General features: G+C 54.4%; 1 protein-coding gene across 2 annotated transcripts in view; it reads left to right on the top strand.

Moving 5' to 3' along the window:
* RBPMS2 (RNA binding protein, mRNA processing factor 2) overlaps nt 1-21,696 on the top strand; it is a 30,493-nt gene extending 8,797 nt beyond the window's left edge. Inside the window, exons 2-8 of one of the 2 annotated variants that reach the window (XM_050903166.1) lie at nt 4,870-4,947; nt 5,637-5,675; nt 6,259-6,321; nt 7,947-8,097; nt 8,770-8,918; nt 20,117-20,186; nt 20,456-21,696. In XM_050903166.1, coding sequence (XP_050759123.1) covers nt 4,870-4,947; nt 5,637-5,675; nt 6,259-6,321; nt 7,947-8,097; nt 8,770-8,918; nt 20,117-20,179 — 543 coding nt within the window. In that variant the 3' untranslated portion in view covers nt 20,180-20,186; nt 20,456-21,696. Of the gene's footprint in view, nt 1-4,869; nt 4,948-5,636; nt 5,676-6,258; nt 6,322-7,946; nt 8,098-8,769; nt 8,919-11,850; nt 11,900-20,116; nt 20,187-20,455 lie in introns of those variants that run through there. The other variant, XM_050903167.1, reaches the window with a different exon arrangement.
* Nucleotides 21,697-22,016: the final 320 nt, after the last annotated feature.

Raw genomic sequence — 22,016 nt, 5'->3', positions numbered from 1 at the left:
TGGGAAGAGCTGTAGCCCATGTGCCTGAGCTGCTGGGACCTCAGGGTGGCTGCCTGGAGCGGGGACTGCCTTTGGAATGCTGCGGCAGAGCTTGTCCCTGTCCTCAGCAGGATGGTGTGGGGCTCCGTTCTGCTGGTGGCATAGGAAGAAGGCTCGGTGGACATATTGGTGTGAACGAGTGGGAGATGGCTTGTCTCCAGGGAAAAATGGCATGTAGGTGGGGGTGGCTTCCTGGAGAGAGGGGACGTCCAGTGGCACGGTGTGGATGAGGCACTAGAGCATGTTCCTGCTGTAGCTGTCCTCAGATGTCTCCTAACCACTTGGTGGTAAAGGCTTGTCTGCTCCAGGTGCTGGGAGTGTGGCTCCAGGACCTGGCTAATTTTGGGGTGGCTGGAGTTGGCCACAGCTGTGCAAAAGCAGGGCTGTGGGTAATGCAGCTAAAGGGCTGATCTTGCAGAAGGGGAGGGTCAGCCTTGCTGGCTTCTGGGAGGATTTGGAGCAGTCTGTTAACAAAAGCCCAGTGCTGGAGACCTACCAGAGCAGCCTCGCTGGAGGTGGGTACTCATGCCTTTGCATCTAACATTTCTGACATAACTTGACCCTTGCTGGGCTGCAGGGCAGTGTCTGGCTCCTCTTGGGACACTCTTTCAAGAGCTCTTATTTAAAAGCAAACATGGCCAGGAGATGTGGATGTTGTAAGACCTGTGCTGACCTCCTGGCAGTGCTGGAGCTGTGGTAGGAAGAGGCAGGTGTTGCTGCTTGGCTTCTTTAAAGCCTTGGTGCTAAGTACCTGGCTGTGCTTGCACTAGGTGTATGTCTCTTCTGCGTAAGGACTGCTTTAGAGCCACCGAAGACTTGAGCACTAAATGGGTTTGTCCTTGTCCCTCCCTCCTCCTGCGTGGGAAGCTATGCTGGGATCCTCCCTCTCTGAGATGGCCTAGATGGTCTTGTCCCTCCTGGCACAAATCCTGTTTTCCATGGCTCTCCTCCATCTCTGCCGGGTGTTTGGACTGGGGACATCCCCAGAGGGGGCAGGGACGGGAAAGGGAAAGCGTTTTCTGCAGGACCTTCAGCAGCGTGGCCCTGCTGGGCTGTCCTAGGTGAGAGCTGCTCCCTGCCCCACTGCCCTGCTTCTCTCCGTGCGTGTGTGCCCAGTTAAGATCAGTCGTCCTGGGTGAGATGGGGTTGCTCTCACCTGGTATCTCGTCTTGAGTGGCTGGTAGCAGAGTCTAAGAGCGAGCATAAGAACAAGGTATTCCTGGAGATCTGCTTCTGCTGTATCTTCTCCAAGCTCCTGCTGAACATGCAGTTTGGCCCAAGTGGTTCCTGATCTAGCCCTGGATGGATGTGTGGGTTTTTTGGGTTTTTTGTTTTTTGTTTTTTTTTTTTTTTTTTTTGTCCTGTGGCTTTTCCAGCTGCTCTGTGGGGAGGCTGAATATCTACATGGATCTGGTGTTTGGTGGCAGGGAGTTGAAGCAGGGCAAATATGTTTAAGCAGAAGCTTAACCTGGCTTGGCATTGTTGAGTGCAAGGGCTGGAAGCCTGGATTCATCAGCCCTGGGTGGTCCTAGTGGCCTCTCAAAGCCTGCAGGACTTGGGCTGCAAAGGGGTGACTGGAGAGTCCCCAGTTCGGTTAATCCACTGCAAGATGCTTGTCCAGACCCTGTTGCCCTTGTCTACAGTTTGCTCTTTGGGAGCAGGAGGAGGAGGAGGCTGGACCAGGGCTGCCCACAGTGCACAAGATGTTCAGACTGGCAAGCTGCCTCCTGCTTTTCTCCTGTGGGGTAACCCAGATCTCCTTTGCTTTCTGATTGCTGCTGATCCCATGTTTACGCCTGGTCTCAGAAGCGATCTCCCTCTAGCTTGCCTCACTCTGTCCCTCGAATGCATCACTCGGGTCTCTCACCAGCCTCACCCTCCCTTCCCTGAATAACTTGGTCTCACTTTCCCCTTACCCTTTTCTAGATCACTTATGGAGGTGCTGAATTGCAGAGATCTCAGAAAACCAACCACTTGGTCTCATCGCTTCTAACAAGCTCTTCTGAGCAGGGACCTTCCTTAGTCTGTCTTGAGACCCTTGGGGAAACCTTATTTGAAGATGTTAGCTGGTGGCATTTGGGATTGCCCAGGCTTTCTTTGGGGCGATGCCAGCCCTTGGCGGGTGCTCTGGGTTGGCTGGAATCCCCTTTCCAATGCCGTGTATGGTGACAGACTGGACCTGGATGCCAAGGGAAGCTTTTGGCCTGTGAGAGGTCTCTTGCTCCCATCCTTGGCAGCAACTTCCGAGGCTGGCATTAGGAGCTTGTTGCCTCTGACAAAGAGCTTTCCTAGGCACCTGCGTTGCTCTGTTCAGGCTGTTGTAAGGGCTCTGAGTAGCTGACTTCCCCTTCCCTGAGCAACCGCGCATCTTCCATTCTGGCATGCCTGTCGCAAGGACTTACCGAGCAACACATCATGGGACCATTTAGAGACCCAACAGGGATGCAGATTTCTATCTACTTGGAAGAAACATCCATTCTGGGGTCTGAGCACACTCAGATCCTGAAATATTGAAAAGGTATGGTGCTTTCACATGGCTGAGGCACATGTGTGCCACCACACTCTGCACAGTCCTCCCCTGCAAGAGATGGCCGTGCGTCTTCTGGGAATGCACTGCAGGCGCTCCATGTAGCTCACGCTGAAGCGCAAGCGCAAAAGGCTTTGAGGCAGCCAGCAAGCAGAGAGACAGTGCTGTTGCCTGCTCTGTCTGGGCATGAGGTGGCCCTGGAGTGATGCATCGAAGCATCAAATGAGGGGCTGGGCTGGGTGGGGAGACTGCAGGACTGAGCCTGGGCACGGAAAGTGTTTCTGGCGTGCTCCAGATAGCATCATGCTTGCCTAGACAGGGCAAAGCAAAAGCTGGGGTGTGTCGCAGGGCCATCCATACTGAGGGATCAGGAGAGGGGATGGGAAGGATGCCATGTTGGAGGGAAGGATGCTCAGTGGTTGCATTTTGCAGCAGTCTTGGGATATGTCAGGCTGGAGAAGGGCTCTGCACACTAATGGAGTGTAGTAGCAGCCCACTGGGGCATTCACTGGGTGGTGGCAGCACCTAGTCTCAGCATGCATGGAGAACAAGAGGGGCAGAGGACCCCATGGCTTTCATGATCACGTGGATCATGTCCATCCTGGAAGGCTGTCCCCTGAGTTGATGTGAAGGGTATCTCTGTGCCCTGGCAGGACTGTCTTGGGCACAGGAGCTCAAGGACATGTGTGTTTTCTCATGTGAATGGGAGAAACCTCTCTGCTTGGAGGAGTCTGAATCTGGCTGCCCCCAAAGAGTTACAGGGTGCAGAGGCTCTGCTGCATGCTCCTGTGTCTTCAGGTGGCTGCTGCCTCCAGCCCAGGAGCAGGGCAAGCATGTGCTGCTTGCTTTGGTGGCAAAAGAGGTTTAACGAGGTGTCAGATACAACCCACTTTGTCTGGGGAATGGGAAATGGCTGAGCAAAAACTAAAATGTGGGAGCAGAGTGCTTCTGCCCTGCAAATGTAATGGGGTCACTCCAGACTGGAAACAGGCCAGGAGATGGGTGCTGGCTTAGGGCTCCTGGTCCTGCTGCATGTTTTGCAGCTCAAAAGCGTCTGGCACTGTGTCGTGCCATTCTGAGCGTTTGGGCATCAGTGCTGTCCCATGACCTTCTCGTGGCTTGTTTGGGACCGGCTCAGTGGGTGGCATCCCCATGCAATGAAAAGCGAGGAACACAGAGCTCCATCTCATTCCCATAGTCTTCTGAATTGCCCTGCCTACCTGTCAGTGCTGGCTGAGCTGTGCTTGCAGTCTCCTGGTCCTTGTTCATGATGACTAGTCTCTTGGGGACCTCTGTGCATAACTTCCCATTTATAAGAAGTCTTGGCCGCTTCATCATGCTGCTTCCTATGGAAATAGGCTGCTGCCCAATGTCTCCCAGTGCAGGGAGAAGGTGGCCATGATGGTCTGACTGTTGAGCAGAGTTGTCCCAGGCCATGAGCCTTCAGCACTGTTTCTTTTTCCTGGCTATTCATGTGAACTATTATAGATAATTCCAAGAGACTATCTATTGAAATCTTCTTCTGGTACTGTATTTTTGCTTATACATGCTGAGTGCATTTGGACTTGGTACATGACTTCTACAGCTTGGAAAGAGCAGCAGCCTACATGGACTTGGTGCGGCACAGCTGGCTTTTGGCTGGGCACAATAGAACAAGCGCTGTAAGAGCTGGTTTGGAGCGACTTATGAAGGGTCTGATGTGTGTTGGTGAAGGAGCTGGGACGGACCCAAAAATCACCCTCCCAATGATGTTCTGGGGCTGTTGCAGAAGTCAAATGATGTGAGTGTAGCAGTGAGGTATTTTTCAAAACTGAGGGCTGTCTTTGAATCAGTGGCTGAAGTAAAGTGCCAGGATGGGCTGAGGAAAGAAGATCTAGTATATGATCTGTAGAAAGAGCTAGAGAGACGACTGGGGTTTGTACTGGTCTCTTCTGGACCTTTGGTAAGTGTCAAACTGTGTTAGTGCTTTTGGCAGTGTATGGTCTTCTAGCAGTCTTCAAGTTTTAGCCATCAAGGTCCAGTCAGACTGTGGGGCTGGTGTCCATGCCCTAATCAACCCAGATTATTGTGCTAGAGACTGAATTTTTGTAAAGGTCTAAATCCTTTGTGGCAGGGAGGAAAGGACTGGGTGTATTTTATCCTGGACAACGCTCCCCTAATGTAGGGAAGGGTTAGGGCCTGCAAGGCCACCTCTGGTGCAAGGTGTCCTACTCTTATTGCACCTAGCTTCTGAACTGTGCTCTGTAGTCCCGCTTTGGTACTAAGCATCTCCTTTCAGTAGACCTCGTTGACCTCTCTCCTAGGTACGGACGCTGTTTGTCAGTGGCCTTCCTGTGGATATCAAGCCCAGAGAGCTCTACCTACTCTTCCGACCATTCAAGGTAAGAAGGTCTTCAAATTCGGTCTTTGGTGGGAAAGATGCTGTCTCATGGCCATCCTTGCAGAAAAGATCTCTGTCAGAGGGGAAGCAAGGATGAAGTGGGAAGGTGGGTCTTCTGTGAAAGCTTGGGGAACCTGGTATGAAACCAGCATGGTATCCCACGGCTTGCACTCGGCTGGGTAACCTCCCCTGGAGCCTGTTGTTGAAATCATGCTGTCTCCAAGCTCGATGAAGGCTGCTTGGTCAGCCCTGCTGCCCAACTAGACATTCCTTGAGGATGTGTCCTGATCCCCTAACTGTCCATCCTTCACTAGGTCACCACATAGGCTGCCCTTGGGGGAAGTGGGGTTCCCTTGTTTGCACTCTTCTAGCACAGGGTGCTCTGTGCTCTCTAGGCACTAGCCAGGCAGGGTGCTCATCTTAGTAGCTTGAAGAAGAGCTAGAAAATGGGATTTCTTCCTGAAGGACCAGAATGGACTAGCTAAGATACCTGCTCTGCCCTTAATCTAATCTTAAGTCTTCTTTTTTGGTGGGAAAGAAGAGAAGTGTTAGTGTACCTACTCCTGCTGCAAACCCTGCCTTATGAAGGGTTTGGTGCTACAGGAACTCCTAGAGCTGTCACGTCATGTCTTGGTTGTAGCTTGGCTCCTTCAGGAACCTGACACTGACTTGTTTTCTTCCCTTCTGCAGGGTTATGAAGGGTCACTGATCAAGCTAACTTCAAAGCAGGTACTTCCTTCTTCCAGCTTGAGTATTTTTGGCTTTTGCTAGAAAATCAGACATGCCGGGAGGGGAGGGGGGACAGATACCATTTCACTATGTAAAGCACTGTCTGTGCTCAGCACTGTGTATACAGCTGAGTTCTGCTTACCCCCCTGTCCTGGTGGCCCCAAGCTCTCAGCATGTGCTGAATGGCTCCATACCTTCTATTGCTGCCCAGGGCCATGTGGGCTGGGTGAGACCTGATGCTTCAGCCTCAAACCCTGTGCTGCCAGAAACCTTCCCCAGTCCCATCCTAATCAAGGCAGTAGTTCCCCTTGTGGGCAAGGGGGGGTACCCTCGCTGGGGGCTACCATGGTGAGCAGGGCCGCCACGTGTAGGAATACCAAAGCATTTTGGTGTGGTGGGAGCAGACACAGAGCAGGAATCTTGGGCCGATGACCCAAGACCGTTCAAACTCTGCTTGAAGGCCCTCTGCAGCTTTAGATGGTCTCTTCTGCTTGCTGTAAGCTGTCTGGGGCAGAGGGGGTGGCAGGGTAGTCTGAGGAGCTGAAAGAAGCTTCCAAACTGAAATCAGCATTATTTCTTTTAGCCAGTTGGTTTTGTGACCTTTGACAGCCGGGCTGGTGCTGAAGCAGCAAAGAACGCCTTGAATGTGAGTACCCAATGTACCAGGAGGCCCTGGGGAGGTCTGGGTTCCATACGCCCTGCTGTAGCTAGACCTGGAGCTGTGGGCTAGAGTGATGCTTGGCTTGTCCATAGCATAGGAAGGGTCAGGGTGTCTCAGCTGTGCCCTTGAGTATGGAAGCTAAATGGTCCTGCAGCATCCCACCAGGGAAGCAGGAGAGCTGTTTAAGGCTGACATCAGCCTGAGCAAATGGATGCAAACTGTCCCACGCTTAGTGTAGGTGTAGTTTCTGACTGCTGGAAGACTGCTCCAGGGCCTCTGAGGGTGTGGGGAAAGAACAGCTACTTCTTGTCTCAAGTCGGCATGCGCCTCTACTCAACAGTTGGCCTCTGATAACAGGATCCAGGCTGTGAATCCTGTTCCTTATCCATTAAGTGCTCCCCCCTGCATGGGGAAGAGTTGTGGACTGAGAGACACCCCCCTTGTTCAAATGAGCGTGGATTACCTATGTGTGTCGATGTGCGGCCAACGCTACTCTTCAAGGAGCTTTTCCTCCTGCTGTCTGCACTGAGGTGGGGGCTCATCCTAGTGTGACTGCTTGACTTGAGCTTGGCTTGGAGTACCTGAAGCAGGCAGGTCTTTGCTGGGAAACCAACCCTTAGCAAACAGATGAGAAGAGAGGTGTTGGAGGCATAGGTGGTTCCCAGGCCTATACAGGCATAGGGCGATACCCAGTTGACACCCTCTAATGTTTTAATGAGGCATGTGGAGCTCAATGTGTGTTTAGCATCAGCTTTTTGAGGCTCTAGGTCGAGCTCACCAGGGTATGTGGGTGGTGAAGTGGGCTCATTGCAAAGCTGGTCTGTCATGTGGCCGTAGGACTTGCTTGGTGCTAGTGGCCTTGTTAAAGCCTCGCTTACCAAATGGCCTGATGAAAAGCGTGTGGCAGTTCAGCAGAGCAGGTCCTTGTCCTGGACTCTGGCCTGCCACGACCTCTGTGGCCAGAAGGTACTTGCTTCAGAAAGGAAGGAAACCAGCCTTCCCGTGCTGCTGTTTCCATGGCAGGGCATGAGGCAGGGCCAAAGCTGCCTGGTACAGGCTCTTTAGCACCTTCACAGCATTTCCAAACTGCTGCAGTTCAAGAAAGACTTGAGGATGGTCAGCATGGCAGGCACACCCAAAATGATCTCCATCTCATGTGGGCCTGCAGAAGTTAGTGGGATTTAAGCAGCCAGACATGTTGATCTGGTTCTGCTCTGCTGCAGACCTTGCCTTGGGCACTGGGGCATGTGCTAGTGTCTCTGCCCAGGCTGGCAGTAGATGTAGCAGCACCGCAGATTATCCCAGCTCCAGCAGACAGATCTTTCCTGACCAGTGTTGGTAGCCATCACTGCTGTGTTGGTTGGTGAACTGCATATAAGGAGCAGAACTGTGTCCCTCATGTTGGAAGCAGTGGTCCTAGGCCAGCTAAACATAGAAATAGAAGCATGTGGGAGCTTGAGTGTTGCAGTGAGGTGACAAAAATCTGGGCATGTGACTGCAGCGTGATGGCTTTGGTTCCCTGGTTGGGCTTTGCTCCATGAATAGACACAGCCTGTGCTTGGACTGGAAACCTCACCTCTGAGAGATTCCTGTGCTTTCTTCTGTGACAGGGCATACGCTTCGACCCAGAGAACCCCCAGACCTTGCGGTTAGAGTTTGCTAAAGCCAACACAAAGATGGCCAAGAGCAAGCTGATGGCCACGCCAAACCCCACCAATATCCACCCTGCCTTGGGCGCACACTTCATTGCACGGGACCCCTGTGAGTATGCTGAGAGGGACTTTGAGGTCATGGCTGGTCCAACCTGGGAGATGCCCAACTCTGGGAATGCTGCCAGGGTGGAAAGGAAACCATGCCCATGTATGCTCTGGCTGAAATCTACCTGCTGCAGGAAGGCCAGCATGTTAGGATTGCAGGAGAATAACAGGCATCTGGTAAGGCTTCTGGCCAACACCAGAAGTGTTGGGAGAGCAGAGTTGGTTTTGGTAGCTCAAGTGATACCATAAGTCCTTTAAACCATCCCTAGGTGTGAAGCAGAAAGGATGAGTGCTGTGCCACGCACCTCAACTTAGCTGGTGGGGCAAGCAGCCCTGCTGAGGCTCGTTGGGCAGCCTATAACGTGGTGCTGAGAGCCCCGTCTTCTGTCCTGCCATCCTGTGGCACCAGCCCTGTGCTGCGTGTGTGAACCAGCCTGCCCAAAGCCCCTGTGGGGTGCTGAGCAGTGACAGAGCATGTTCCTGGCCTCTCTTGGCAGGGCTGGGAGGCCAGAGGAGCGGCTGGTCACAGAGATGCTGCAGGGGTGCTATACTTTTATACCTCACTGAGATGGCAGTGCAAAGCTTTAGTTTGGGGTTGGAAATCCAGAGCCTGTATCTGAAGCAGGCTGTTGGGGCCAGCTACTGAGATGCTGTCACCTTGTATCCTCCTGTCTAGATGACCTGACTGGAGCGGCTCTTATTCCAGCGTCCCCAGAAGCGTGGGCTCCCTACCCACTGTACACCACAGAGCTAACCCCTGCCATCCCCCATGCCGCCTTCACGTACCCGGCGGCCGCTGCTGCGGCCGCTGCTCTTCACGCTCAGGTGAGTTGCTCCCCACGTCCCTTGCCAGGAACCGGGCTCTCCTCTCTCCCCTGCCCCGGTGCTTGCTCCCGTGGGTCTCTGCTTGGCTGGTTCGACCCTGGCCTCCGCACCTTGGCTCCTGGGCAAAGCCTCCTCCCAGCTGAAGTGCATGGGGGGCCCCCCAGCCCTGAGCAAACTGCAGGGGAGAGGTCTACGTGGCCGAGAGCAGTCAGAGCTGGATGATGATTTCTGACCTTGCAGGTCCAGCCCACTTCCTTGCAAGAGGCAGGCAGATGGGAGAAAGTCAGGGCTCAGTTTCTGGCTGGCTTTGCTGGTCCCTGTGGCCAGAGAACCATGTTGTGGGACTGCTGGGAGGAAACACTACCTGCCAGCAAGTGAAATAGCTACGAAATGTCCTCCTTGAAGTCACACCAAAGGCAACAGGCTTAGCTCGGTGCTGAAGCTGAGGGGCTCAGCTGGGACCCCCTTGGGCCAAGTGACTCAAATACATTTGAGGCTGGAGGAGGATGTCCTGCAGGAGATGAGTGATCAGAGCCTTGCCACAGCGAGGAACTCTGATGGGACAGTGGTGTTAGCCACCCTGGATGCAGGCTAGAGAGGGTCACTCTGTGTACGAGCCGCTGGAAGTGCTGGTGGTGGTGCAACCAGCTGCCTGGTGTCCCAGGGTACGCTTGCTGACAGCTAGAGGTGTAGGGATGCCTGTACTGGTCTGAAACTGGAATGCTTTAATGTACTGAGAGCAACACCCTGGCTGAGCATGAAGTCCCTGAAACCATGGAAATGCAAAGGGAAAGCCAAAACAGAGAAGTAGTGTCCTAATTCCAGGTTAAGGTGCTTGGTTTGGAGCACTTGTACAGGAGAACCTGGAGCCCCTGTCCCTGCCCTGCTTGGTGTTAGAAGCCAGCTGTGCTCTGCCTGCTTCAGTCTCTGCTCCTGTAGTAGTGCCATGGGGGACTAGGGCAGTGGGACTCTGGGCTTAGACCTCAGAGCATCAGGGCTTAACCTCTGCTCTCTGCCCTGCCAAGCAGGGTGTTTAGCTCCACTCTTCCCTGCTTAAATTGAGAGGAAGAAGAGCTGTCCCCCCTCACCTTGCCCACCCAGCCGACGGTCAGCTCAGTTGGCCCGTTGGCATCCTCCTGCTTCCTGCAAGTGTCTTGACTGTAACTGCCCAGCTTCAACCCAAGTTTGTTTCCCAAATCCAATACGGAGGCAGTGGAGGGGATGCAAGTTCCTGGCCTGTGTAGGCTTGTCTGTCCTGCCCCTCACACACCTGCAGGCCTCTGCTGCTTTTGTCCTTCTACTGGTGAGCTAGTATTGGGCTGAAGCTCCCGCAGGGTAGGCAAGAAGTATGTGGGGCCCAGGGCAGGACCAGGCACTGGCTTGTTCTGCCAAGGGCCTCCAGAGCCAGGCTGGCCCTTCACTGGGAGCATTGTGCTTGCTGGTGTTCTCCAAAAGTTATCGATGGTGCCCACAACTACAGGAGTGGGCTCTGCTCCTGGGTAGCCCAGGAGAGCAGATGTCTTCCTTTCCGTGCCCCTTGTGTGTAGGGTGGTGGAGCCAAGGGCTGTTGCCAGTTGAATTGCCCCTGGCAGGGAGGACCAGGAAAAAAAACCCTCTGGCCTGGCTGAGGTGGTTGAGGGAGGTGAAACGATTACTGCAGTTCCTCCAAGGATGATCATCAGTGACTGTATGGGGACCCTGAGTGTAAGGGTTAGACACCAAAACTTTATGGTGCATGGTGGGGGAGAAAAAACTCTGCCCTCCTAAAGTGGAGGGCATCAAGGAGGCCTTCAGCCAGATCTTTTCCTTCTGGGGTCTTAGTTCCTGCCCTCCAGCTGGCAAGGTACTAGCTTTCAAAGAGGTCTTCTGGCCTGAAGAATGACCCTCAGGCTCCAGGGAGCTCCCTATATAGGTAGGACTCCCTGCCCAAGGATGTCCATAAGTGGTGACGTGCCCCTAAGCCTTAGGGAGCCAGTGTAGCCCCTCCAGGCCCGTGGCCATGGCTGGGCCCAGCTCTCTTCTGAAGAGCAGCTGGGCTGGCCCAGCAGTTACAGCTGCTCCTTGCTGCGTTGTGCTTGAGCCGGCGGTGACCTTGCAGGGAGACGTTCTGGCGCAGTATATGTTACCAATAAAGTTTTATGGGGTTAAACATTACTCAGGCTGGCAGCTCTGAGCTGCCCGGTCTCTAGGCTGAGCCCTCTCCCTTGCAGAGCTGAGGCAGGGTGGAGCGAGTCAGTGAGCTGACTTTTGCTCACAAACTGGGCTAAAAGCTGTAACCTTAGTCTTGGTGTGCTGAGCCCTCTACTTTCACTGGCAGGGGCTGGTTTGCCTTGTTGGCGGGGTGGTGGACATGTGGGTTGTTCTCCAGGTCAGCTGCAGTTGTTCCTCCCGAGACTCGTGTTGGCTGGAGGATGTTCATGGGGATGGCTGGAGCTGTAGCAGCTCCATAGCAATCAGTCCTGAAGCAGGCTGAAGTTGGAGGCTGTAGCTAAACTGAGAGCTTGTCGCAAAAGATTTAAACCTGAAGTGCTCGTCCTCTCGCAGCTCTGTGTTCAAGTCTGGTTAGCGAGCGGGAGAGGAGGGGCCGCCCTCTGTGACACACCTATGCAACCTCCTGAAGAGCTGCCCAGAGGGCTGGCAGGAGTCATGAGGGGCAGGAGATGGCGTGAGGCTGGCCTGGCCTCGGCTCGCACACTGGGAGCCATCGGTAAGCTGCTCGCAGACAAGACGGATGGCTGCTGGTCCCGGCACCGCCAAGCCGCCGTGCCATGGTGATGCTCCTGGCAGGCACCAGGCTGCTGTAGATGTGACTGTGGCCTGACCCTGCACCCCTGAGAGCCTCTATCTGTGGGGCTTCCACTGACTTTTAGATTGTCCCATCTGCCTTCCCTCCCTCCCACCCTCTCTCAAATCCCTCCTTTGATGTCCCTAGTGAACTCCAGCCATGATGCCAGCGCAGGCTAGCCCTGAAGCTCAGAGCTGTCCCTGGAGATGGGACACCCTAGTGATGCCTTATTGCAGCTAGTGGAGTGGCTGTACTACAGCTCCATTCCTAGAAGTGTTAAGCATGATGGCAGCCACATCTGGAAAGACTGGTAAGGTAACCATCTCTCCTCCAAGGTGCACCATGGGATTTGCAAGCTTCTGCCCATCTCTGTAGCCCATATCTCCTTGGCAACCCAGTGCATGGGCCTCACGCTATCCACCCACCAGAGCCTGGGGAATGAGATACCAGGCCTTCTTTCTAACCCACATCTCCAACTTGGCAGCACATGACATGGCGCACACAGCATGGCACCATCTTACATCAACTCCTCCCAGCTGAGCCAGGCTCAGCCAGGTCCCGCCGGTGGGAGGGGAGCAGCCCGGTTGAGCCGAGGCAGAGACAACCCTGCCACTCGGCATGAAAGAAACCTGGTTTCTCCCCAACCATGACCCTTCGAGGGCAACCAGAAATACACCTTGACCTCACTCCTGGCACACGGTGGGGGAGGTGAGTGACGTGATAGTGATAGCACACGACTAAATTCTAGCGGGCACGTTAGACAACAGCACTTGCCAGTCACTTTGTTCCAGAATTGCATACCGGGACAGACCCTGCCCTTAATCATGGGTCTAATCTCACCTCTTTCCTCTCCAGTTACTGGAAACAGAGCAAGTTCCTACCCGGAGCTTGGCTTCTCTCTTGCAACCTGAAATCACAGGCAGGACACAGGTCTTGTGAGCCGTAACGAAGGGAATCGGCAGCCTGGGAGAGATGGGAGCGGTGTAGGAAACGGGGAGCTTGGGAAGAGGGAAGATGGCCTGGCATGGGACTGGTTGGCAGGGAGGATGGTTGCTGTGTTCGGCTCTAACTGAAGGAACTGGAGTCCTGGCTCACTTCTCCTTGCAGTGGCTCTGGGTAGACTTTTGTCTCTGTGTGGTAGTGGTGTTGGGGAAAGAAGTCATCAAAGATGGGGCCCCAGGTCTGCCTTTGCCCTTGGAAGACTGAGAGGTGCAAAGATGTGCAGAGTTGGTCTCCTGGGAAGATGGGGAGAGCTTGACACAAGCATAGAGACAATGATACAGCTTGTCTTGTTCTGCTTGGACCTTGTGAACAGTTTCATCTATTGCCTGTGTGATGGAGTTGGGCTGCATTGCGTCTCTGATGTGAAACCACTTGTTTTGGAGTGCCTCTAAGCCAGGCTCTGGGTGGGCAGTAGGAGACACCAGGGGCTGTCAATGCTCCTGGAGCTCTTCTGCAAAGAGATGCTTCCAGCTGTGGCAGCACCCCTGAGGGCAGGACTTGCCCTGGAAAGCAGGGGCTGGATGCAGGATTGTTTCATAAGAACATGGGTGAGGCTGGTGGTGGTTACCACATGTTGCTTGTAGGAGGCTAGGCTGACGTGTTGGGTACCCAGAGCCCAGGAGACTGTCTGTGGTAGATGCTTCTAAGGCAGGGAGCAGGTCATGGACTGAGAGCTCACGGATGCCAATCCTTTTGGGGGTGGGCTGCCCAAGGTGCCCTCAGAGCATCCACATTACTGCTGCTGACAGCAGCCTTGTCTGGAGGCTTTGAGGAGATGGTGGAGGTGGGCCTCTGAAGCTGGGACCTGTCCAAGCGAGTGGTGGGTGGAAGGAGCAGTCCTAGATCATGGCTATGTGGTTGTGGTGCAAGAGCCCAGCACCTGAGTCGAAGCCCCTGAGGCTTCCCAGCACTGAGTTGAGGCAGAATCCCGTTGATGGAAGGAGAGGTCAGTGCTCCAAAAAACCTCTTTCCCTCTTGTTTGCTGCCTGGGCTGGCTCAGAGCAAGCTGGACCTCCTGAGCGGTGGCTGCTGTTGTGGATGGACATGAGGCAGATCCCAGTGGCTGTGATCTGGTCCTGGCCCTAGAGAACTGGGAGCGTGGGGAAGATCTGCTGGGGTAGGCTCAGGTGCTGTGCTCCTCCTCGAGTACTGCCTTCTGTTGGGATGCTGCTGTTTGCTGGGTGTGTGACCACCTGGGTGCCAGCAGCTTGGCTGAGCCCTGGAGAGCCAAGCAATGGCCACCATGGTGGATCTGCTGGACAATGGGGATCCTGCCTTTGTGCACCACTGACCTCTGGACTCACTTCATGGTCCCATCTGCAAAATCTCCTGAACTTCATGTTGTGGCAGCTAAGGTCTGATAGACCCTCCCTGGCATGGGAGGCTGGAGAGTGATGGATTTTCTGTGCCTAATGACTTGTTGCCTGTTTGTTGGGGCTGTCATGTAGGACTTCCCAGGATTATTTTTTCTGGGCAATCTCCATGCTTCCTGGAGGTGTGAAGCACTCTTCAAGACTTCCACGGTTATGGTGTCTTCCTAAACTCCAGTGACTTAGTGCTGGTGTAGCTGGCCAAGCAGCCCCAAGCAAGCTCTCCCCGAGCCAGCTGTTTCCTCCTAGCCAGAGAAGAGCAGGCAGGAGATGCTCTTAGCTCCTCCAGGTACCTGCTGAGCAGCCATTCTCGCTAAATCACACTTGATGAGTGAACTGGACCGAGATGCCATCAGAAGTGACCTCCTGACCTGTGGCCAGTACTGGCTCTCCCTGGCTAGCTCAACCCAAAGGGAAGCAGCGCAACTTGCTTCCGCTCTGGGAAAAGGAGAAATGCTTGTTTGCTGCGGCCTGCGAGATGGGTATGTCTCCACGAGCTGTTGCATAAGCTGCCTCAAGGCCAAGAGGGGTACAAGGCATTGGATGGATGCCTGTTAAAACACTCCTTCTAAGCAACAGGATGGATCAGTGCCTGTCGTCTTCTGCATGCTCCTCGACGTGGTATGAGATGATGTGCTGATCCTCCAGCTCTCCCTCCCCATAGCTGCCTGGGGAGATGTGTGTGCTTGATTTGACTGCAGCAAGGTTTTCTTGGTGGTGGGCTGAGCTGTTTGGGTCTTACACAGCATGCAAGTGTTTGGATGCTCATGTCCTCAACCCAGCCCCCTGAAGGTCCCTGGAAGCGGGTGGCTTGGGTGAAGTGCCTGCTGCTGAGGCTGGAAGTGTGTGTCCAGAGAGCACTAATGGATGACGTTAGCGCCTTGTGGGCGCACCTTTTGTGGGCTGTCCTTGCCTGCCCTGGGTCGTGTTCCCATTAGGTGTGTTTCCAGCTGGAGCAGAGCAGCTCTTGCTGGCCACCCATGTAGTCTGCCCAGGGCTTGCACCCAGTGACCTGCAGCCTGGGGGAAGCGGTGACCGGGAAGTGCTCGTGGCTTGCCAGGGTGAGGCTGTCTCAGCAGCACAATTGAAGATGCCACTCTGCATGTCGGCACCTGGTAACTAGATGCAGCTCTTGAACATGCTGGTTGGGGTTCTACCAGCTCCCAGGAGCACAACGGAGTGCTTTGTCCCCGCCTGCACAGGGAGCCTTTCTGGTACCTGGGGAGGTGGCTGGGTCTGTTCCAGTTGTAGGGATAGCTCTGAGCTCCACAAGATGCTGGTGCTGACGGCAGAGCAAAGATAAGCAGACCTAAAAGTAACTAAGGAGGAAAGGCAGGCCACCCAAGCTAAAGGTGGCTTGAGGATGGATCTGTGTATTCAGTCCTCCCTTCCCCCCTCTCTTTCCTGCCAAAGGAATCGCTCTCTATAAGGATGGTGGGCAAGATAGGAAACTTAAATTCTGAGGGTAATTGGGAGAGACGGTGGAGGATTTGACAAGGAGAGTGAAGCATTGATGGGGTGTTGATCTGCCCCATTTATCATCTCTTTGTGATTTTTTTAGGTAGTGCTGGTCTCGCGCTGCAGCAAGGGAGAGGCTCTTCACTTCTGGATGTTTCACCTGGCCTCTGGAAGGTGGCAGGCAGAGGCACAAATTTCTCTTCTCCAGCTGTTTCTGGGACAGATGTTGAATGCGGCAGCACGAGGCTGGCTGCAGTCTGCTGGTGGTGTCTGTCTCGTCCCTACGGGCAGGCGAGCAGGAGATATTTGCAGTGGTGTGGCCAGACCCCTTTCCAACTGTGAGCTAATGCAGCTCCAGAAACAACTGAGTCTCTTCCAGTAAAAGCCTCCCTTGCTCTGCTTTCCTCGCCCAGTGTTGGACGTCTCCATTCACTCTTGCAGCTTCCTCCTTGACAGACATAGTGTTTTGAGAGATAATGGATCTTCCAAAAGCCCTCAGAGAAATTTGCTCCTGTCGTGGTCTCATCCCAGCTGAAACCAGGACAACTCCCTACAGGGAAGTGCTCTGGCTTGGCCTGCCGGGTTGCAATCCTCTTGGGACAACCCTATGCAGCCTCTTGTGGTGCTGGTCTCCTCTTCCAGATGGCTCTGGGAGCCCCCCGTTTGCAGAGCCTCTCTACTCCCTGGCAAAACGAAGGTGCCTGAGACACTTTGAGGGATGTGGAGAGAAAACTGTCTTGGCAGGTGCTGCTGTCCTAAAGAGCATGTCCTCTTGGCTAGCTGCTGCTGCCTCCTATCTGGTTCTTCCAGTGCTTTCTGCTGGTTTCAGAAACATCTCTCCTAGTGAGGGGTTGTCTCCTGCCTCATCCCATCAAGCTCTTAATCTTTCTGAGGGCTGAAAGACCTGGCAGGTCATTCCCTCACCCTGCCAGCATGTCAGACCCTTGGCTTGTACCCAGGATCATCGCATCTGCATGAGCTCCTGCCAGCCTCCAGGCTGAGCCCCTCTGCCTGCAGGGCTGTGCTACTGGCAGGTGGGGCCACTGCGAGTCAGGCTGGCTGGGTTTGCGTGTACGAGCATCAGAGACCTACAGGAGGAAGGCAAGGAGAGGTGGTCCATCAGAAGTGGAGGTTTATTAGTGCCAGAGCTACAAACAGTGCATGTTTTAGGAGAAAAGCAGGGTTTTTGTTGAAACTGGAGGTGCTGGAGGCTCTGGCCAGGCTTGGGGTGGGTTGTGTGTGTGGGGCAGGAGTTGGCTCGGACGCCCTGAGGAGGGGATGAAGAGGCACCAGGCTTGGGGAGTGGGGTGGGGGATGGCTGTCTTGCATGTGTGCAGCTGCTGTGCCTGCTTACGTACAGCTGTGCTGCTCATGCCGAGCCCGGTGTGGGATGGAGGCAGCTCTTGGGGTTAAGCACTCGCAGCCTTGTGAAGGCAGGGGGAGTTTCCTGTTGCTGCTGGGCAGGAGGAAACTACTTCCAGCTGTGGAGGGGAGGGGTGGTGGAGTGGGAGACACTGGCCAGGGAGGAGGAGGAGGGCTGGCTGCTGAGGAGATGTGGCTCTGCTGAGCAAGCACCTCCCAGTGACAGGGCTGGCGGGGGGAGCAAGTAACCTCTGTCCTTGCACTGGCAGCTGCTGCGGTGGCCCCGTAAGGTGTCAGTGATGCCGCTGCCCGCACTGGGCTGCGAGCCTTCCTGGCCTGTGTCAGTGCAAGGAGATAACCATGCCCCCGAGCAGCGTGGTGGCCCCAGGTTGGGGAGCTAGGGTGCAACTGAGCTGGTCCCTCTCACAGGCTAACGGAGAAGTGAGGGCATCGTGTGTGTGGCACCAAGACAGCACTTTGGTCATGGCACTAGGTGGGACCCCTCACTGGGGATGGAATGTCTTGGTAACGTCCATGCCCTCAATTCCCTCTGCCCAAGGCTGGACTGACTGGGATGTACCTGGCTGCTGTGTCATCAAACAAGCTATGGGGCCAGCTGGGAGCTGACTTGGTGGCACCGACTTGCCTCGTGAAGGTGTCTGGCAAGGAGTCTGACCAGCCCAGTGTACCTGGCTACAGACAGCTACCTCAAGTGTGGTGCTGGTGCCTGAACAGGAGCCTGGGATCCAGCAGATCTAACCTGATGAGCTGATGAGAGGCTCCTGCCAGGAGAGAGCCTCTGCAAACTTGCAGGGCTCCTCCTGGTAGGAGCCATCAGAAGAAGAGGGACTTGAGGTCCCTGAACTCATGCTTGGGGCTGTTCAGCTACTGGGATCACAGCCTTTGTGCTGGTGGAGGGAGGACTTGGCCATCGCAGGTGGCTGTGCTTTCTGGGAGGTGTGTGCTTCTTGTCCCCTCCAGCTCCTGTAAGGAGGCTGCAGTGTCAAGGTCTTGGCAGTTTGCTGCATGTCTCCGCATGAAGGAGCGAGTGCAAAGCCTCTGGCTTTGCACTTCTATCGGGTGTCAGACTTCTGCTTCTTACAGAGGTAAAGGGAGTAGGGTTTGAAGGGAACCACTGCAGATGTGCATAGCTTGGAGAGTAATCCAAGGGCTGTCACTGAGTCTCTGGGTGTCCTGGTCTTCAGCTCTATCTCTTCTGAAGACTGTGTGCAGCTTCTGGAGGTCTCATGCAGCTGGAGTTGGGGACACGGGTCTGCATCTCCACTCCTGGATAACTTTGCAGCAAGATTTGCATTGCACGTGTCATCCAGTGCCTCAGTTGGGCAGCGTGCTGCCTGCTAGGTAGTTAGAAAATGGCCAGCTCCTGTTTCCCCCTTATTGCCAGCTGTCATCTCAACCTGGAGTGGCTTTCTTGATGTCTCTTGCATGCTTACGGCCTGCAGGAGAGACCAGACTCTGGCAAGAGCCCTGTTAGAAAGAGGCTGGCAGAGTTGTCCTTGCTGGGCACAGCCATGTAGGGGTTAGATGAGCTGTAAAGCCTCTGCCAAACTAGATGCTTTGGCTACGGCTGCAACTCTTCCTTTGCCCAACTGACCTGGGACCTTGCTTCAAGAAAGTCTGCCTGTCCTTGACCAAGGGTCCCTCTTAGTGGGAGACTGCCATGCACAGGGGCTGGAGCTGGTCTGGGAATACTGCTTTCCCCCCCGCCCCCCCAGCCCTAGAGTGGTGCATGTGCTTGGGTGGGGAGCGTCTAGCCAGACTTGTTCAGGTAAGGGGACAACCTTGCCAGAATGGTCTGGCAAGGGGAACAGTTCACGCTGGGCTCTAGGGGGTTTCCTGCCTCTTTTCTACCCATCTTAGAGCAAAGTCCATCGTTCTGCTGGTACCCAGAGCTCTGAACATACCTGCTGCTCTCGGTGCCTGTCTGCACTGAGGCTGTGCTCTCCTCCCACCAGCTGGGGAGGGAAAAGAGTGGGGATGGCTGCTGTGTTTCAGCTCCCTTTGCAAACAGCAGCAGGACTGAGCTCCGCTAGCTGCTCCTGCTGCTGGATCCGTGCTCAGTCAAGTGGCACAGACTCATCTCCCACTGCTCTCAGGCATGAAGCTGCTAGCTCAGCCCAGCCTGACGTACCGGTCTTACAGACCAAACGGGAGCATCTGGATGTCTGATGCTATTCTACTGGACGTTGCCAGCTTGCTGCATCGACTGACAGGCTGGAAAGTGTCTGTTCAGTTACTGTTCCCATGTCTGCTTGTTGGGTCCCCATCCAGCAGTCCCTTCCTCGGCAAGGAGCAGGCCTCGGCAGTCGATGTGGCAGCAACGACCTGCCAGGGAAGCCTCCAAGTCTTGCTGGTTTGCAGCTCTACCAAGTTCTTCCCATGACGTGGTCTGCCTGGAGCCTTTTCTGATGGCTGGGTTGTGGCTTAGAAAACTTGGGTCTCTTCTGTGGTGGATGAGCCAGTTCTTACCCCATGCGGGTGAGGTAGAGGTTGTCTGGTTTAAATGTGTGGTCTTGAGATGCCTCCTTCTGCTGGCTGAGGGCAGAGCAGCCATCACCTTGGGGTGCTGCATACCCAAAGTGAGCCTCCTCTGCCCTGCCTGAGCCTGAACGGGGGGGGAAAGATGTAAACTTGGGGTGTGTTGGGGAGCGGGAGTGTGCTGGGGGGGAACAGCCCCTCCTTGCATGCACTTCTGCAGCGGCAAACTTCATAGGTAGCTTGGTGGTGAGGAGCTTTCCTAGCTTGAACAGTGGTGTTCTGCATGTTGTAGTGAGCTGGGGCCAGGCATGGGTGTGAATTTGGGGGCTGTCTTCTGGTTATGCCAATAGGCAGAAAGTACTTGAGATGTTGAGCCAAGCCCTGAGATGGAGTGCTAGCTTCGTTCTTAGACGTGTGGGATCCTGCCGTCCTCCTTGAGGGAGGACCTGGCTGGGTCCCAGTGCGGTGAGCCTGAAGCCTGTCCTTGCAGGAGCCATCAGAGCTAGCCAGTGGGGCTGGCACGCCGGGTAGTGCCGGCATGGTGCAGCCCCAGGTTGGGATGCTACTCGAGTAGTATTTGGGGCTCACCCTGGAGCTTCCTTTGCCATGCTGGAGACATCTTTGCTCAGTGGACCTTGTACATGGCCTGAAGGAGCTGAAGGTTTGGGCTCTGGTTGAGATAATCCTGGATCATGGACCTCTGGCGTGGCTTTCTTTTCCAGATGCGCTGGTATCCTCCCTCCGAAGCTACCCAGCAAGGATGGAAGTCTCGTCAGTTTTGTTAGTTCGTTAGTAAGTAATTAATTACTCTTGGAGCTGGGTCCTTGTCTTGCTCATCCGTGGGCTCCTTGGGCTCTTGTGGGGAGGAGGGATGGGAGCTTGGGCTCAGCCCCCTGCATCCACCCAAGGATGCAGTTGGGTTACATTGATGGATGATGGGGCCAAATCCACCCCAGTGGGAGCAGGGAGACCCACCAAGCCCCAGGGTGCGGAAAGAGCTGCGGGTGCCGCTCGGGGAGCGGATCCAGCCAGCCCCACTCACCATCGCTCTTCTCCCGCAGCGTCTCTCCTCGGCTTGTGTTCCTCCTCCCTGCCTCTCCGCGGAGGGATGTGCCAGGGACGATCGCTCAGACTCCTCTCGGTTTGGTTTGCAGCCAGCGGACAAGGCGCCCGGCCCCTGTGCGCTCTCCCCCCCCGGGGCTGCCAGCATCCCCTCTCCCCGGACTGTGAAGCCGCTGCGGCCCCCAGCCGTGCGCTGCCTCCATCCATCCCTCCATCCCTCCCTCCATCCCCAGGACATCCTCCCTGACTGAGCTTCGCCGTCCGGCTGTGCCGAAACCCAGCCGGGGGGGCTCAGTCCTGGGTTTCCCCGGGCTTGCCCTGCCCCGGCGGCTCGGCTGAAGGAAACGAAAGGCAATGGGTTTTGCATGTTTTCTGGCATGAATTAAAACACTTAACTTGTGTATGTGTGAGTGTAAGTTTGTTTGTTCTAGCGTTTGTGTAACCGTTAGCAACAGGTCTTGGCCCAACGGATTGATCCATCAAGGTTTTCATCTTGCTTCGGTGAAGACTTGGCTTTGAGAAATACTAACTGTCCTTGTCTCACCCCTTCTCCCACCTCCGCCCTCCCCTCCCCAGTACGACCAGAAAAATTTGAAAAATGTTTCTTTTTTTTTTTTTCCAAGTACGATGCACTGGGTTTCTGTTTTCATCCATTCTTCTCTGGTTTTAAAGTCAGGGTTATTATATTATTTTTTTCTTCTTCTTCAGACTTCTATATATAGAATGGCTGTAAAATATCTAACCTCTTTTTTTTTTTCCACATCCTTCTGATTGGAGAGCATCCAGTCCTGCCAAATAATCAGCCATCCTTATGGGAATACCGAACAAAAAAAAAAAGTACGAGTATTTTTGTACCATGTGTAATAAGGAAATATTTATGCATCATAAAGAATTTCTTGTGTGTTTGTGTGCAATTAATTATTATTATTATTAAAGAGAAATTGTAATCCTGTAAGATAAGTTAATGTTTAGTTAAAAGCTTGAACGAGAAGGGTTGTCTTCTGTAACAATGATTCAGTCAGGCATAGTAAACGAGAAATTGTGCAATTTTTGTTTTAGCATCTTATTGCTTGGTATTGAAGTGCTTTAAGTATTATACGACCATGGCTGTCTCGCTTGTATTAAAGATTTGAGAATAAGTTGCTATATAATTGCTGATCCTATGAGAATGTGAAACTGGATAATATATGAAATGCAACCAAAAAAAAAAAAAATATACCCAGAGGCTGCTGTGACTCTTTTTCTGTGGTCTGGTGTGTTTTCTTCTGGGGCTGGGTTGGGATGCTTCAGGCTTGGTGTTACCCACACCCCTTCCCCTCCATGCCCCGGCCCCCAGCCCTGCCCCAAAGGATGCAGGCTGGTCTGGGATGCTGCTGAGGACCATGAGTGGGGTTGGGGCATCTTTCCGCCCCACCCCCCAGGAGAAGGGCGAGTCCTGGCCTGCACAGGCATGTGTTGACGGGGCTGTTGATGCTGAGCTCTTCTGGAGGCCTCTGAGAGGGCAACCATGAGCTTTTTTGGGTGTTTTTGTTTCCTGCCCCCGCCCCCACCCTGTCCCGT

This window comes from Gymnogyps californianus, chromosome 11 (assembly GCF_018139145.2).
Source record: "Gymnogyps californianus isolate 813 chromosome 11, ASM1813914v2, whole genome shotgun sequence".
Classification (NCBI taxonomy): domain Eukaryota; kingdom Metazoa; phylum Chordata; class Aves; order Accipitriformes; family Cathartidae; genus Gymnogyps; species Gymnogyps californianus.
Note: the sequence above shows the minus strand (reverse complement) of the source record. Positions and strands in the feature narration are given on the sequence as shown.